The following is a 17,254-nucleotide window of genomic DNA, read 5'->3' on the forward strand; positions in this document are numbered from 1 at the left end:
GGTACCAAGTTCTTTCATCTCGTTACACCCACATGAGCAGGGCTCCTTGCTCATTATAAAGGTTTTATGGCTTTCTAGGGTGTCTGGCATATGAAGTCATACAGCACTGATAACAGTTCAGCAGAACCTTGAAGGGATATCTTCCCAGCAGGGAATGGAAACAAGAACATCATTGTTAGCATTGCAAAGGCTGCAGATGTTTACAGACAGCAAGGTACAGGCTGGCTATGGAAAAATATAGGTCTGTAGTGTCCAATTGAATCATCTGTATGTCCAGGTTATACATGTCAAGTCTCACCATGGATCTGTACAACGGCATTATGACCTCAGGCTTATGGCTAACGAAACTTCTACCGATACAGCCCATGATTTGTCTAGCCCTGGATGAAGCTTTCTCCACTTGATTGGCAGTCTTCATGTCTTCACTAATGATCACCCCCAAGTCACGTTCTGCTACAGTCCTTGCTAGGATCTCACCATTTAGGGTGTAAGTCATGCATGGATTTTTGCCGCCAAGGTGCCTCCTTCCCATGTCCTAAGTGCCCTCAGTGCCTCCTTCCTATGTCCCCCTCACTGCCTTCCAGTCTTTGTCCCACCCCCTCCCCCTCCCCCTAAGCCTACCTGCCTGCCTGCCGTGCAACAGCCTGGCTGCCTACCTTTTGCAGGAGGAAACCCGGAGAGCCAGAGCACGCACAGACACGTCCTCTTCACCCCCACCTCCCACCCATTGCTTTTACTGATTCGAGTACAATCGCATCTGCTCCGATCAGCACTTTAACGCCTCAGTCGCAATCATACCTGTATTTAAAAGTGAAGCCGGTATGGTCGGTGCCCTCCCGATACTGACACAGGAACTCGCGGAAGTGCTTTTTCAACTGTGACTTCTTGACCTGCTGCACATCGTCTACTGTCAGCTCCCCACCAAAGCTGTCACTATAGAAAACACTGGGATAATCGAAACCGGACATAGCTGGATACTAACCGCAGTCGAGGAGGAACAATTAAACACATTTAGGAAGGAGAATGGGAGCTACGCTGTGATTTTGCGGCAAAAATCAAAAGAGGACAGAAGGGAGCCGTCGGTGTTCTCCTCCCCCGCGCTTCTGATTGGTCGACTAGCTTCCGACACGCCTTCTCAGTGGGAGGCACCCTGTAAGTTTGGCGTGCTGGCTGGGGCAGGCTCTTTTCCGGATTGGTCATTAGCAGTCACGTGGATCGATAGGAGAATTGTCAAGCTCCTCCCCTTTCCCCATTTTGTTGGAAATGGAGGCTGACGCCAATCGCCTGGAACTTCCTTTTCGATGCTGGAGGGAGGGTGGTAGGCTTTAGCGTGGCAGGGAGGGGAAGCGATCCCCGGTCTGTTGTCCCCACGCACAGCTTCGGGACGCTGTCCCTGAAAACGGGACATTTCGGCGTCCCGAAGCAGTGGGTTGGGACAACGGGACGGTCGGTCCCATAACAGGACGGTCCCATTGAAAACTGGACGTATGGTCACCTTAGGCATGTCTTGCAGGAAGTCAGCCAGCGCCAGCGCCTCTCCTCCTCGCCAGCATCTCACGGCACACTCAGAATCTCGCCGCAGCACACATTTTGTGATGCACTGATCTAGATGATGTGTGACATCTACCACGATCGCACTGTCACACCCACCATCCACCCATCTACATGCCTAATGATCATATCTTCAACTAAAAGAGCCATCCTCAGTCTTCCCTTCTGGGTAAAACGCCAAGGAGACACATCCTCAGAGAGTGAAGACATTGCATCCCCTGGTTCTAGCTACAGAACTGCTTCCTTCCTCACCAAGGTAATATTCACCTGTCAGGTGACCTCTCTTCTTCAAGGCAGCACAAAGGCTGCCAGACTGGAGATAGGACCTCTTTACAGTGTGCCTTTAGGTTTCTACTATATACCTCTCTGTCTGTCTTAGCTCTTCCAAATCTGCTACTCTAAATGCCAGGGATCAAACTCATTCTCTGAGAGCAAGGAACTCTGCACCATGTACACACATATGACCTCTCAGCAACTGGGAGATAATCATATATGTTGCACTCTGCAAGGAGTGTCTAGCGCCCAACTCATTGCTGAACTGTAGGCTGAATCTTAGTATTGTGGAGTTGTTTAGCTATTTAATGTTGCTAAGGCAGTTGGGATAGCTAAAATAATTGAAAGGGCCTTTTTATGTTTTTATTTTTCTATGCTGCTCACTAAAGTTCAAACACGTGTTGTTTAGGGTGAATTAGATGCTGATGAAAATTCCTTATGCTAAAAACTTCCCACCCATCTCCGCCCAATCTCTACCCCAGACCCCGCCCCCATAATAGTACTAATTGTAACACAATTTTTTCCATTCATTTTTCTTATATACCCACACAATATAATCTTATTAACAACATATAATAGTTAACCACAAAATTAAACTACACAAAACACACTGTATGCTTCTCAACATTCATTCCTACCGGAAAACAGATAACCCCATGCAAATAAGGAGACCAAAAACTAAAAGTACTTATACAGTATATACAAACAAACCCTAAGATGCAAGACTCTGCATGCAGTAGAACCCCAGAGAAAAAGAAACAAATACATTTCTTCCAGAACAGTGCAAAATACAGACAGCAGATGTAAATTCTCAAAATTGACACAATTCAATCACTAAATTTAAAAATAAAATCATTCCCCCTACCTTTGTTGTCTCCCTCCCTCCTTCTGGCCTGCTCCTGCCTGGCTGTTTTATGCCACCCCCAACGTTATCTTCGGGCCGCCTCCCTCTTCCTCACTGACACAGTGCACAAAGCCATGGGCAGCAGCTCTTTGCACGTCTCGTGCCTCATCTGGAAACCTTCCCTCTGGCATTGCAACAAGAGAAGGCTTCCGGTTCAGGCACAGGACGCGCATAGGAGACGCTGCATGCGTCTTTGTGTACTGCAGCGGTGAGGAAGAGGGAGCCGACCTGAAGATTACACCGCATTGATCGCACTGCAGACCAGTGGCTGAAGAACACCGTCTCAGGCCCGATGCATATGTCGGCCCTGTGGACCGGCAGGAAATTTCTGCAGACTGGCGGTTGAAGAACACTGCTCTAAACTATAATGTTCATTTTAAACTATCACAAATAAATTTTAGACTATTTAAATATGCTAAGTAATTTTTATCAATATATCTACAAATTCCCTTATATCTTAAGTTTTAAGTCATCAAATCTCAGAGCAAAGCAATGTTCACGTACCCATACAGATTTTCTTTTCTCTGAGAACTTGCTCAGAAAAGAGAATATAAAATAGAAACATATACAAGTTCTCCGGTATTATTTTTCATATCCAGATTTTCTTTGTAATTTCCTTTACTTTGGTACAGAATTGAGAAGAGAAGGCTCCCTGTCTCCTGTTCTGTCTCCTGTGACTTCTCAGAAGATCACCTTGTTACTGCAGTCTCCAGCTGTAAAGTTCATCACCAATCCAGAATTCTTCACTGTGCTCCATGCAAACTATGTAAGAATTAATTGAATTTCATGGAAGTTGTAGGCCAAAAATATACAGATTCTAATCTGCACTTTGTAGAATATTCATAATAATGTTTGTGAATGTCAAGCCTCTTAGGCCCTGATTCTGTAAAGTCTGCCTAAAATTAGATGCCAATATCGGCACTCAACACCTCACAATTGGCTTAAATGGATTTAATTGAAAGTTAGATGCCTAATTCGAAAATCTCGATTCTATAAAAAGTAGATACCTAGCCCAAAGCGCCTACTCTAAAAGTGGGTGTAGTTAGGAGCAGATCATGGGTGTGTTTTCAAGGTAGGCGCCTCTTTGTGAACCAGTTGCCATTAGGCTCTGATATTGGCACCTAACTTTAGGCATAGAAAACTCTGGCATAAATGGGATGCTTAAATGTTAGGATGCCGAGCATTGCCTAAGCATGCATAGGCAACGTTGAGCATGATTCCATGTATTTGTCATGTCATAGTTATGATTGTATTTTGTAAACCACTTAGGTTTAAGCAAGTAAGAGATTTTTTTAAATAAATAAAGGACGTCTAAGTTTTATAAAATAAGTGCCGATAATGGCACCTAACTTTAGGCGGACTTTATAGAATCTGGGCCTTACTGCATACAATTCCTTGCCATCCTCTCTATCCTCTCCTTTTCTGTTACCTTTCCACCTCCACCTTCTCTCCTCCTGCCCATCTCCATTTCTCATTCTATTCCTTCTTATTTCTATTTCCTTCATCATCTACTGTCAGCTCCCCACCAAAGCTGTCACTATAGAAAACACTGGGATCATCGAAACCGGACATAGCTGGATACTAACCGCAGTCGAGGAGGAACAATTAAACACATTTAGGAAGGAGAATGGGAGCTACGCTGTGATTTTGCGGCAAAAATCAAAAGAGGACAGAAGGGAGCCATCGGTGTTCTCCTCCCCCGCGCTTCTGATTGGTCGACTAGCTTCCGACACGCCTTCTCAGTGGGAGGCACCCTGTAAGTTTGGCGCGCTGGCTGGGGCAGGCTCTTTTCCGGATTGGTCGTTAGCAGCAGTCACGTGGATCGATAGGAGAATTGTCAAGCTCCTCCCCTTTCCCCATTTTGTTGGAAATGGAGGCTGACGCCAATCGCCTGGAACTTCCTTTTCCTGATTTATTGGCTGACGCCAATCGCCTGGTCCACTATCCTGATTTATATGGGATAGTAGAAATTTACAGAGAGGTGTTCAATAATTTATCTACCTCAGTGAGAAAGAAAAGAGTTTTCAAAAATTTTGTTTTTATTTTTCAATATAGTTCCCTGATAGCTCCAACACCTTATCTGCTTTTCCTGCAATGACTTTAATCCCTTTGAAAAAAAATTCTCTTTGATCTTCAAACCAGGGCGTCATAGCTTCCTGGACATCTTCAACACTTAAAAAAAACGCTGTCCATGGAAAGATTTCTTCAAAACTCGGAACAGGAAATAATCCAAGGGAGCCAGATCAGGACTGTAAGGAGGATAGTTCAGCTGCTGAAACCCATGTACTTGGATGGAAGCCTGTGATTGTCAAGACATGTGCACTGATGCATTGTCGGGAAGAAGCAGCATGCCTGCTTTGAGTTTTCCTTGTCTTTTCTCCTTGATTGACTCCTACAAAGTGATCATTGTGTTGGCATTACTCTCCCCAGTTATGGTTGTCTTATGTGGCATGAATTCCTGAAGCAAAAGTCCTTCATCATCCCAGAAGACAGTTGCCATGACTTTGCCTGCAGAGTATTCTGTCTTGAACTTTTATGGTGAGGGAGATGACTTGTGCTTCCACTACATTGATTTCATTTTGGACTCAGGATCTCTGTGATAGACCCAAGTCTCATCTTCAGTCACAAAATGATGAAAAAAATTAACTTGGTCTTCCCGGAACATCTCCAAGTTCTCCGGACAGCAATGAAGCCTTGTGGTCTTCTGACATGGTATCAGCATTCTTGGAACCAATCCTGCACTAATCTTGGACATGTACAACTTTTCATGAATTATTTTCCAAACTATATCTGCCAAGATTTCCATTTATTTAGCTATTTGAGAAACCTTAATTCATCTGTCTGGCAAAATTAAATCTTCGACTTTCTTGAACATTTCTGTGGAAGTTGCTTCCACAGACCATCCAGTGTGAGGGTCATCTTCAATGTACTCTCTACCCCACTTAAACTGCTTGCTCCAAAATTTTACTTTGTAGGATAATGGGGCAGACTCAGCATAAACTGCAGTCATGAGTTCATGGATTTCCTTTGGCTTTTTTCCTTCTTTTTTGAGAAATTATATCACCGAATGGTGCTCCAAATATAGTAGTTTCTTACTTGATTCGCATGAGGACTCTCCTGACATCCTGTCTCTTGGAATGTTAGACTCACACTGAGCTGCAACTGTAAATAAATAACCTTGAGACATGTCACAACATGCACAAACTTGTTTCAACACGCTTGCTACTTTCTTTCATACTCAGGTTGATAAATTATTGAACACCTTGTAACACAACAAAAAACATATCCCTGACACTAATCCTCTCGCACAATACTCCTACTTCCTGTTTCCTGATATTTAATTCTGCTCTTTTTCTCTCCCCTCCTCTTTGTAAAGTTCTTTTCCATCTCCATTCCCATCCCCAACTCTAAAGTTTTTTCTCTCTTCTTTCTCATACTAACAGCTTTCTTTCAGTTATTTCTCCAACTCCTTCAACTTCCTCTTTCTTTGGGCACAGTGCTACAGGAAGTAGAATGGCAGGCTAGTAATACAGGAACATAGTAAATGTGCTCCCTATTCCCCTGTCTACTTTTGTACTTACTGTGTCCCATAGTGCCTGCTGCTGTCATTGCCACTGATTTGATTGCCAAGTAGGAGGTAAGACAGAGGTAGGTTGGCCTTATAGATGTAAAAAATGTAATGTCCTGTATTCTGGCTATGCGTCAATGGCTACCTTACCTCCAACTTTAGTATCCTGTGTAAATCACAATTTCTCTTTGACAAACATATTTAACTTAAATCCTTTATCACCCTCCTTTCTTATCCAACTATTCTCACTCATCTTTCATTCTTGTATTCCATTGTTTCACTACTCCAGCATCTCATTCTTCTTTTGCTGTCCCAATTCATTTTCTTCCACTCTTCAGTTCTCCCATACCTCTTTACCAGCACTTTTTGGATGCTGAAGAGACAGCAGTACTTCTCCTAGTCTGGAAGTCTCCTGGGCTCCTCTTGCTTCTAGCTGCTCTTATTCCACTATTAGCTGATAGGGATTGAGAAACTCCACTAGCCAGTCCCATGAGTCCAACTTCTGGCTGACTCCTCTCCTTCTTCTTCAGTTTACAAGATCTCTGCCAACAACCATTCCTGCTCCATTCTGCCATCATATGTAAAGTTACCTGCAAATGTTAAGTAATGTAGAACTTGGTTCAGTTGATCTGATCAAGTTAACTTGTAAAATGATGCTATAGTATACAGAGCCGACATTATGGGGAATGAATTGGAAGTAAAAATGAGATACTGAGAGAAGCTAGCAGAGCCAAGTTGTTATTGTGAGCACTGATATTAGCAGTGAGCAACTACTGAAAAAGTGGTGAGCAAAATCCAAATAGATTCATTATATTAAATCCCCTTTTTAATAAACCACCTGAAGACTCTAAGGGCTCCTTTTACTGAGCTGCGCTAGCGTTTTTTAGCGCGCGCTGAAGATTAGCGTGTGCTAACCCCCGCGCTACACGGAAAATACTAATGCCAGCTCTATGGAGGCGTTAGCATAGTAGTGCACGCGGCAATGTAGCACCCGCTAAAACCACTAGCGCAGCTAGTAAAAGGAGCCCTAAAGTGAATGGCCTATTCTCGTGAAGATCACCAGCCTGAAAGACACCTGTGGCAACAGGAAGAGATTCCGTGACATCTACTGAACTATACAGTCCTAAAGCGTGAGCTTCAGGACTGCGCTCTCTTCCAGCCAGCAGATGGCAATGACAGCTGAGGATGAAAAGTCTCTGGTGCTTTTCTATGCAGGTCAGTACTGCATTATATAAATGAAGCTTGCTCTTCTGTTTTTTTGTGATGTGAGATTTGCAGTTGTCTAGTAAGGGAAACTGAGAAAGATAAGATGGAGTTTTCTATAATTGGAACTTTTAGTATCATGTAGATATAGTATTTAGACATACCGTTTAGTGCAGTGGGCTTGATGGACAGGTTGTTTTTTTTTTAACTGTTGCATAGATGTTTTTGTTTAATTCATTTTATTAATTAATTTGATATACTGTCCAATATGCCAACATCTGCATAGTTTACAATAATATGAACCAGAATATCTACAGAGCTCAGTAGCCTTTAGTGTTAGTGGAAATAAGGAATCACCAGCATAGAGGTGATATTGAAAACTATGGGAGAAGATCAGAGCACCAAGGGAATGAGTATAGATGGAGAAAAGAAGAGGTCTGGGGTACCACGACTGATAGTGGGATAGCAGTGGAGGAGGATCTACTCTGTTGCAGATTTTGGTATCATTCACAAAGAGGCAAATCTTACCCGACAACCCTTCAGCAATATCGTTTATAAAAATGTTACAAAGAACAGGCCCAAGAACAGAACCTTGAGGCACACCACTGATAACATCCCTTTCCTCAGAGCGATTTCCATTGATCACTACCCTTTGTCACCTTCCACTTAACCAGTTCTTGATCCAGCCTGTCACTTTGCTCTACTTCTGCATCACTCCCATGCCGCACTTCAATATCCCCTTCTTTCACTTCATTGACTCATTACTTGTGTGCTGTGTTTTCCCTTTGTATGTTGTACTATTATGTGTGTTATTCATTTTCTTCCCTTTTTCCTTGATTTCAAGTTGTTTTGCATTCTAAACATGTATCTCTTGAGGATGACACAGTGCTTCTAACCAAGTATGTTTGGCAGAAAGGGAAGAGTACATGTTACAGCTACAAACTTGACAAAAGTCAACATGTTCTCACTGGAATTCATTCCCAATTCATACTAGTGGCAGACATTATATTGAAACTGCAGCGAATACTGATATGTTTTATTCATTAGCTACCTGTCAGATAAAAGACTATTCAAACTTCACATTCACCTACAAATTACCTTTCCTCTCTTCTTCTGTGCTACTCTTTTCTGTAGTCTCTTCACTTTCAATCATGTATAATCTTATGTGCTCCCTGAACTTGAGCAAACTGCTGTTCCTTGGTCCCACCCCATAGAATAAGCTTCCTTCATAAGAGCATAAGAATTGCCATAATGGGACAGTATCCTGTGTCCAACAGTGACCAACCCAGGTCCCAAGTACCTAGCTAGATCCCAACCGGTTTATCCGAGGAATAAGCAGTGGATTTCCCCAAGTCATCTTAATATTGGCCTATGGACTTCTCTTTTAGGAAACAAGCCTTTTTAAAACCCCCAGGATGTCTTTTCTGTTTACTCTGATCAGCCTATTAAACCTTCAGCATCCATATCTGATTATCATTTCATATAACTTTATACCATCCCACTCATATTGTTAAGTGCTCCATTCATCATAAAGATAATAATAGATTGTACTCTAAAAGTGTGAAGGTTCTGTAGCAAATATTTTTTATTTGCGTCATATTAAATAAATGTGAAATGTGCTCTTGTTTGATAAGTCTTATTTCCATTTTGCCCTTGCCTCCCATAGAGTGCCTATAGAGTTTTCACCAACAGCACCTGCTTGAAGCATATGATTCTGAAGATCCGAAGGGATGCTCGGAATTTTGAGCGCTATCAGCACAACAGGGACCTGGTGAATTTTATCAATATGTTTGCTGACACCAGACTGGAGCTACCACGGGGCTGGGAGATTAAAACAGATCAGCAGGGCAAGGTAAGAACAGAGATAGAAATATAGCTCTATATACTGTACTGCCAACATATTTTGAGCCTGCCTCAAGCCCAGTCAATGCCCCGTGTCATTGGTTATCCTATTTGCCATCCAGGGTTATTCTGTATATATACCCAACCTTCATTATTTTAATTAATAACATAAAATTTATTTTCTAAAGGAAAAAGACCCTCAAGTGACCAGTATAAGTGTGCCATTGAAGTACATTCCTGATTCCTAGCTTTCCAAGCCTTAGTGGTTGTACAGTAATTTTTAAGGCATGCTTGAATGGAACTATATGCCGATTGTTTATAAACCATATATCAGTCTGCCTCAGCAAGATGTTATCTTACCGATTTGCCAAACTTCATTATATCTGGCTTAACAACAACTTCTTCAGGTCCTCAGCGGGCCACCACACACTCAAACCATCTCATTGTGCGGGGCTTTACGCTCCCACTCGTCATCGGACCACATAAACGTTTTTTAATTATTTTTAAGAATTTTTTATATCTTGCTGAGGCAGACTGATATATCATAATATTCTTCATTCAAAGCAATCGTAGTAGTGCCTGGATTGTTTATAAACAACATATTTTTTTTGTTGCAGTCCTTTTTTGTTGACCACAATAGCCGTGCCACCACTTTCATTGATCCTAGAATTCCTCTTCAAAATGGCCGTCTGCCTAATCATTTGACCCACAGGCAGCATCTTCAGCGACTCCGTAGCTACAGTGCTGGAGAGGTAATACTACCATTGATTACATGACAGACCTATGAAGCACTCCCTTGGACAATGCTTGGGATGTGACAGGTTTCAGATGGCATTTGACCATATTATATATGGCAACAAGATATAGCCTAGGAGAGCAGTGGTTTATTCATTTGAATTTGATTGTTGATATTAAAGTTGGGTAAATCATGCATTCTTAAATCTGAATCCCTTTTCCACAGCTCCCTCTTCCTTCCTATCCCCTGCCCTATCCAAATCTTGACAAATTTGAATGTCAGACTACTGAAGTCTGCATGCAGAGGAAAACTGAATACTAGTGGCACAACACAGATAAAAGCACTGTAATCACACAGAAGAAACTGTTGTTTCCGTAGAAGAATGGAACCCTGCTGGTTCTTACTGCCAGCCAATGCCTTTCTTTCACTGTCATAATATTTGTGCAAGATATAGAGAAACTCAAGACAGCAAAAGGAAGCAGCTGAGCAAGTGTGTAAGATGATGGACACCAGGACCAGTCTAGAGTTTCCTATGACATGACTGGTTCAGCTTCTGCTTCAGGCAGGCCTTTGTGCTATGAAGTGACCCCACTATTCAGTTGGCACTCTCCAGATAAACTTAACCAGAATACTTTGTCTGATTAAATTGATCTGATGAGTCGGGCCCAAAACCACCAGTTTAAATTTATCTAGACTTTAAGCCTGCTGTTTACCCAGGGTATCAATGCTTACTAAACTAAGCAAAATAGCTCTTTGGGCATGTCTATAATGTCACCTCTTTTGTGGCAAATAAATTTATGCAGATAATGATATGTCCAGACAGGGAGCAGGAAGAAAATTGAGGTTTCTCCAGCTAATGCCAAATGTTTTGAAATTCTGAATAAAGCAACAGTGATGGAGACAAACAAACTGGATGGCAAAGGTCACATTTAAAAGCCTTTATTTCAGACACTAATGGATGAAATTAAAAAGACTCAACACGATTTGTGTTTCGGCCCCAAAGGCCTGCATCAGGAGTCTAAATGCTATACTGATTTCTTAAATCTGTATTGTGTCAGAACATAAAATGAAATCCTTAACAACTGGAAGTGTTGTAGATTCATAATGAATCAAACCTCCATGCGCACTGCAAACGCTCACAAAATATAACTGTAATCTGCCTTAAAGCCTAATGTAGTTTAAGGGCCAAATATCCAATTGAAATTAATAAATAATAATCAATGTTCAAGTCAATGGTGATTCTTTAAATATTCAGTAATAGGTAAGGGAAGAAAAGGAAGCACTGCAAGTGACAAGTATATAACAATGAAATAGGGTTTAGAAAAAATAATATAGTTTTAGTGTTTGAATTTATTTGTAGTTAGAGAAGTTATGTAGGGTAGGAGCCATCAAATAGGGAGGAAATGAGAGATATTTCTTTTTTTTAATTTTTAATTAATTAATATCTTTATTGGGAGCAAACAGGATAGCCAAAAGATCAACAAACATATGCTCTCCGAAGAAAAAGACAAGAATCCAGATCTACTGCTCATCTCTCTTTGTGCTTTTCATTTTCATTTGGGGCCACATCTGTAAGCCTTGCCTGCTTCAAGGGCTAAGAAGGATGTGCCTTGAATACATTTTTCTCAGGGGGAGTGTCCCCTGAAACTGAGAGCAAACACTAGAGAAAGCAAGATTGTTGAGCCCTATTGTTGCAGGCAGTGTCTCCAAATGGTTTATTTGTGGTCATATAACTATACAAAAATAAATTGTTATAACATGGTCATTGAAAAGCATTTCATTTGTAACCCCGTTGTAGAAAATATTAAGGGGGAGAAAAAAGCCTCAAACTTACATAATAGCACTTTTGAATTAATCACTTGGCTGCTTTCGATAGTAAATTAGGCATTAAAAAAACTTCCATGATAGTAAAGAACCTCGCTCCTAAGCCAGGGTTGTCTATATGGATGGGAAAGGGAATAGAATCTGTGCTGGATGTGGATAAAGCAGCTAAGACTGGGCTGGGTGAGAGGGGAGTGTATCTGAGTGTATGGAGGGGAGAGGAAGTGAGGTTGTGTTAGCTTAGAGCAGTGTAGGCAAATTAAGTTTATGCATATTCATTATGGATATCCTAAAAACCTGACTGTCAAAGGGGTACTACAGGACCAAATTGAGTGATTTGTAACCTGTCGCTAAAATCATCTGTAGTACCTGAAGATTGGATAGTGGTTAATGTTATGCCGATTTTTAAAAAGGGCTCCAGGGAAATTGCCTCATTTCAGTGCCAGGCAAAATGGTAGAAACGATTCTAAAAAATAAAATTGTGGAACAAGTAGACAAACATGATTTAATGAGATGGAATCAGCATGGGTTCAGCCGAGGTAGATCTTGCCTCACCAATTTGCTTGACTTCTTTGAAGGTGTGAAAAAAAAAATGTGGATAAAGGTGAGCCGGTTGATATAATGTATTCAGATTTTCAGAAAGCTTTTGATAAAGTTCCTCACGAGAGGCTCCTGAGAAAATTAAAGTGTAATGGGATAGGTGGCAAAGTTCAGTTGTGGATTGATTATCGGATAGAAAACAGGTTAAGATTAAATGGTCATTTTTCTCAATGGAGGAGAATAAACAGTAGAGTGCCGCAGGGGTCTGTACTGGGACCGGTGCTATTTAGCTTATTTATAAATTAGCTTGAAATTGGAATGATGAGTGAGGTGATTCAATTTACAGATGACACTAAACTGCTCAAAGTTGTTAAAACGCATGCAGATTATGAAAAATTGCAGGTGGACCTTAGGAAATTGGAAGACTAGGCGTCCAAATGGCAGATGAAATTTAATGTGGACAAATGCAAAGTGATGCACATTGGGAAGAATAACCTGAATCACAGTTACCGGATGCTAGGGTCCACCTTGGGGATTAGCACCCAAGAAAAGGATCTAGGTGTCATTGTAGACAATACGATGAAACTTTCCACCCAATGTGTGGCGGTGGCCAAAAAAGCAAACAGGATGTTAGGAATTATTAAAAAAGGAAGGTTAACAAGACTAAGAATGTTATAATGCCCCTCTGTCAACCCATGGTGCAACCTCATCTGAAGTATTGTGTTCAATTCCGGTCTCCTTATCTCAAGAAAAATATAGTGATGCTAGAAAAGGTTCAAAGAAGAGCGACCAAGATGGTAAAGGGGACAGAACTCCTCTCGTATGAGGAAAGACTAAAACGGTTAGGGCTCTTCAGTTTGGAAAAGAGACAGCTGAGGGGAGATATGATTGAAGTCTACAAAATCCTGAGTGGAGTAGAACAGATACAAGTGGATCGATTTTTCACTCCGTCAAAAATTGCAAAGACTAGGGGACACTCAATGAAGTTACAGGTGCTGGACAGCAGCTTCACAGAGAAACTCTGGTGATTCTGTGAAGCCAGCCTGCTTTGTGCCACCTTCTGGAAGTACCCAGGGTCCCTTCCCATGGAGTTTGCTGGCCGGTGACCCTGTCTTAGGTTTCTAGTGTCTGGACAGAAACCCACCTGGGTTTCAAAGTGCAGGCTGTTTTTTCCGCCCCTGGCTGCCTGGCAGAGGATCTGTGAGGGCGGAGGGTGCAGTCAGTCTCTGGCCAGTTGGCAGTCTGAAGATCTTCCATTCCATTGCACTTGGAGCTGTTTCTGAGGCAGAAAGTCTTTTTTCTCCACTCACCTGCTTTAAAAATGTAGTACCAACCAGCTTTATAAATGCAGTACCAACTAGCACCCTTATTTCCTAGAGGAACTTGGGGATAGCTTGTGGATTGATTTAAACTTTGTTTTCATAGTTTTTGTGGGTAGGGTTCAGGTCCCTCACCTCCCCAGTCCCCAAATCGCTATTTTTTTATTTTCAGATTTTGTTTATTTTTGCCATATTTGGTGTGAATTCATGATCGCAGCCATCTTGGATTTTAAACACAATCTAACTTTGATTTCTGCTTCAAAACTCCCTCGATTTGACTCAGAATCAATTGGGATGGCCTCCCCAGCCCCTGATCTATTGAATGTGGACATTGATTGTGCTGGATGGGCATTGGATCAGCAATTGTGTACCGTGTGCCGTAGTATGCCGGTGGAGAGGGCGGAAGCTTTGGGCTTTACCTGTTTCCTCTTGGGCTGAGGAGCTGGCCTGGGTCTGTGTCTACCAAAGAAAATCTCATCCAGAAACCGTTCTGGAGTCTGGCCTGCGTTCTGAGTCTGAGGACACTTGTGCTCCTTTTGAACCACTATAGGATGTATTTCTTCTGGACCTGACGTTCACGATGGTTTTTCTGACCACTGTTGTCTTGGCATGGTGTATTTTGGAGTTTCTGCTCTTTCATGCAGAGAACCTTTTTTCCTCCATACTGTACCTTTCTTCTTGTCGACAGTGCCTTACATTAGGTGTTGTTAGGTGCCTAGACTGAGCAAACCAGCACCTAATGTAAGTGGTTTAAAAGAAATAGCCAGCACATAGTGTTTAGGGGTGGCGCCAAACTTCGGCATCTCTATGCGCTGCTGGCTGAGATTCTGACAGGACCCTAGGCAATAGAAATGTAGACCTGTTAAATCCTGGCACCTAGGGTACCTGCTCATCGAGATTCTGGAAGCGGCACTTGTCTGTGATTGACATGCAGCAGGCGCTGCTTCCAGAATCAGCCCCTAAGCGGTTAAGTGTTGCTGAAAATGACTGGTTACCCTCGAACAGGCAACTTAACTGGCCAAAAGCCATTTCTGGTCAGTTAAATCAAGTTGAATATTAACCTAGGTATTTCTAACGCACCCAAAGATATCTAGTAGGTTCCCAATGAGGAGGAGAGACTTAAAAACAAAGATCAATCCCAGTTACTCCCAAAATTATCCCTAACAATATTTTGAATATGAATCCCATTATTAATTTTACACATCATCATGGGGTTTTTTTTCTATTTTTCTTGAAGGCCTCCGAAGTTTCCCGTAATAGGGGAGCTGCCTTCTTGGCCAGACCAGGCAACAGCCTAGTATCAGCCATCCGAAACCAGCATCAGCATGAGACAGTGCCTATGGGTAAGTCCCAATTTTCCTTTAAGCTTTCAAAAGGCATGTGCAACTGTGATGTGCTGCTTCTTTCCTCTTTGTTTTGTGAACAAATACCATTTCTTGAATCATCAACAGATTGTCCTCATGGAAGGTGAGGTGGTGAATTTGGACAGCTTGGAGAAGAGATGTTTAAGGGGGAGGGGGGGATATGACATAGGTTTACAAAATCCTGTGTTAAAGTGGGTGGACCTGAACAATCGCTGTATTTTGCCCTTTTGAGTCATTGGGTTTGAACAAATAAAAGAGACTTGTGAAATAATTTAAGTCCACAAGTCTTGATTGGACATCTCCACTTCTTGCTTTGTGGCATTGAACCTGTAGAGGTGTTTTCTCCTGTTGTACACTTTTGCCCTTCTCCTCCAGCCCTGTAGTCACCAGAATTAATATGTTATTTTACTAAAAGGACATGAGAGAACAGGAGGGATTGTGCCTGTATTTGATGTCATAGTCTGAAAAAATATCTTTAAAATTCCTTCTCTTTGACAGCTCTAAGGCTTTTTACCACAGTTTAGGTAAAGGACCCCTTGAGTATTGTGTGCATCTCAAAAAGGATGTAGCTGAATTAGAAAAAGTACAAAGAAGGGTGACCAAAATAATAAAGAGGATGGAACTTCTCATATAAGAAAAGGCATAAGAAGTTAGGACTCTTTAACTAAACAATCTCCCCCCCTCCTCCTCCTTTTATGAAGCTGTGTTAGGCTTTTTTATCGCTGTCCAGGGCAGTAAAAACTCTGACACTCATTGAATTCTTATGAGTGTTGAAGCTTTTACCACCATGATTGATTAAAACAGTGTTTTTCAACCTTTTTTGGGCAAAGGCACACTTGTTTCATGAAAAAAATCACGAGGCACACCACCATTAGAAAATGTTAAAAAATTTAACTCTGTGCCTATATTGACTATATATAAAGTAATTCTCTTGAATAGGAATCAAATAAACACAAAGAAAGTATTTTATAATTACTTTATTATGAAATATTAAGTAAACAGAATAGTGAAAAATTATAAAATACTTTATTCAGTGCGAAACCTGGGCCTGTTTGGCTGAACACAAAGCTGATATTCTGGCTGGAATCGAAGAAAGACACACACGTAGCTCTTCGTCAACAGCCGTTCCCTTCACCGCCCCGTCACTGTCACTGCCATCCCTTTCACCGCCCCGTCACCGCCACTGCCATCCCATTCACCGCCCCGTCACCGTCACCGCTGCATCCATATAAGCCTTAGTACTGTAATATTTAGCTTATTCCTTTCTTATAAATCAAAGTTCCTGCTGCTGAACTAGAGAAAGAGATGTTCAGCTGGCAGGGCTTTGTTTATAAATTTTTATCAACACAACTAATATACTATTTTATCCTAAAGCAAAAAATAAATAAATAAATAAATATAATTTTTTTTTCTACCTTTGTTGTCTGGTTTCTGCTTTCCACATCTTCTCATTCAATTCCTTCCATCCACTGTGTGTCTTCTCTCTACGTCTTCCATTTGCTGTTACTGTGCCTCTCCCTTCACCCCCCCCCCAATTGGTCTAGCACCCATTTTCTTCCCTCCGCTCCCCCATAGTCTGGCATCTGTCTTCTTCCCACTCTGTCTTCCACATTTCCCTTCGGGGTCTGTTCCTCTCCACCCTCCTTCAATGTCTGTCCTATTCCTTTCCACCACCACCCTTCCCTCCCTCCTTTACCATCTGTTCCTTTCTACTACCCTTCAGCTCCTCTCACGTGGCTTATCTATCTACCTTCCTCCCTCTTATTTTCATGGCACATTACAATGTAATTTGTGCAAGCCACTGGAGCCTGCGAGCTCGGTCCCTGTCCCATCCCCACAAACCACCTCGCTTCTGTGCTCCTATTTTCTCCATTTCTAATATCTCCCCTATGTATCTGTCATTGCCCCCCCCCCCCCGTGTCCATATACCATCCCCATGGCATGTCCCCTTTATGTCTCTGTCCCTATGCCCCATGCACATAATTTACCCTCTTTCTGTTACCTTCCTGTGTCCAGATTTCCCCTATCTTCCTCTTCCATACCAGTGTGTCTCTTCTTTTCAACCCCATCTAGCTTTTTTCCCTCTTTCTTCCCCCCCCCCCCTGCTTCTAGCATCTGGCTCACCTGCCTGTC

General features: G+C 42.0%; 1 protein-coding gene across 1 annotated transcript in view; it reads left to right on the forward strand.

Moving 5' to 3' along the window:
- The window catches only part of HECW1 (HECT, C2 and WW domain containing E3 ubiquitin protein ligase 1), a 318,284-nt gene that overhangs the window by 190,086 nt on the left and 110,944 nt on the right, over window positions 1-17,254 (forward strand). The window contains exons 12-15 of the mRNA XM_033932848.1: window positions 3,361-3,494; window positions 9,166-9,351; window positions 9,959-10,093; window positions 14,995-15,100. Coding sequence (XP_033788739.1) covers window positions 3,361-3,494; window positions 9,166-9,351; window positions 9,959-10,093; window positions 14,995-15,100 — 561 coding nt within the window. The remainder of the gene's footprint in view (window positions 1-3,360; window positions 3,495-9,165; window positions 9,352-9,958; window positions 10,094-14,994; window positions 15,101-17,254) is intronic.

The sequence above is a fragment of the Geotrypetes seraphini genome, chromosome 2, assembly GCF_902459505.1.
Source record: "Geotrypetes seraphini chromosome 2, aGeoSer1.1, whole genome shotgun sequence".
Lineage (NCBI taxonomy): Eukaryota > Metazoa > Chordata > Amphibia > Gymnophiona > Dermophiidae > Geotrypetes > Geotrypetes seraphini.